Source organism: Monoraphidium neglectum (genome assembly GCF_000611645.1).
Source record: "Monoraphidium neglectum strain SAG 48.87 unplaced genomic scaffold scaffold03205, whole genome shotgun sequence".
NCBI lineage: Eukaryota > Viridiplantae > Chlorophyta > Chlorophyceae > Sphaeropleales > Selenastraceae > Monoraphidium > Monoraphidium neglectum.
Window position 1 is genome coordinate 1 of NW_014010423.1, and position 932 is coordinate 932.

A 932-nucleotide genomic window follows, 5' to 3' on the forward strand; every position below is an offset into this window, starting at 1 on the left:
TTGCGGGGCAGGCCTATCTAAGCAGCGAAGGGGCATGTGGGTCGCACCCGGCGAGCCAACTTGGCCGACATGGGCGGCAGGCCCGCCACCCCCCTTGCGAGCTTTTCCACAAGACTGCCGTTTTTGACCACCCTCCACCGCCACGTGACACACACACACACACACACACACACACACACACCAACAGGTTGAGCTACAAGGGCCTGGGGGAGCCCCTCTGCTTCGCCGCATTCGGCCCCCTCGCCACCACCGCCTTTTACCTGGCGCTCCTGCCCCACCACCTGCCCCGCGCCGCCACCGCCGCCACCGCCGCCGCTGCCGCCGCCTCCGCGGGCGCCCTCGGCTGGCTCGCCGCCGTGCCGGCCGGCGTCTGGCTCGCGTCGGCGCTCGTCGGGGTCACCACGACCGTAATCCTGTTCTGCAGCCACTTCCACCAGATCGAGGGAGATATTTCCGCCGGCAAAAAGTCCCCACTCGTGCAGATGGGCACCAAGCGCGGCACGCAGGTGCTCGAGGCCGCCGTCGCCGCGCCCTACGTGCTCGCGCTCGCGGGCGCCGCGGCCGGCGCGCTGCCGCTCGGGGTGCTGGCCTTCTCCGCGTTTTCGCTGCCCGCCGCGCGCGACCTCGTCCTCTTTGCCCGGGAGAACCACCGCGTCGCCGCGCGCATCGCGCCGCTCAAGCGCTACGCGATCAGGTGGCACGTCGCGTTCGCCCTCGCTCTTGTCGCCGGCCTGGCGCAGGCGGCGGGCGCCGCGCGCGGCGCGTCTGTCTGCATCCCGGCCGTGCCCGGGTTCTGAGGAGTGCCGCCGCCCCGAGAGCAGGGGGCTGCGATTTCATGGGGTGACGCGTTCGCGCTGATGGGGGGCCCATGCAAGGGGGATCATGCATTCCTGATCTCGGCCCGCGGCCGGCGGCGGGGCGCTCCCCCCGGC

The 932-nt window shown here is 72.1% G+C and overlaps 1 protein-coding gene across 1 annotated transcript; it reads left to right on the forward strand.

Moving 5' to 3' along the window:
• Nucleotides 1–482: 482 nt before the first annotated feature.
• MNEG_12357 (hypothetical protein) lies at nucleotides 483–797 on the forward strand (the record flags this gene model as incomplete). The annotated part of the gene is made up of 1 exon (XM_014039169.1): nucleotides 483–797. One exon carries the CDS (start codon nucleotides 483–485, stop codon nucleotides 795–797), a length of 315 nt encoding a protein of 104 aa, XP_013894623.1.
• Nucleotides 798–932: the final 135 nt, after the last annotated feature.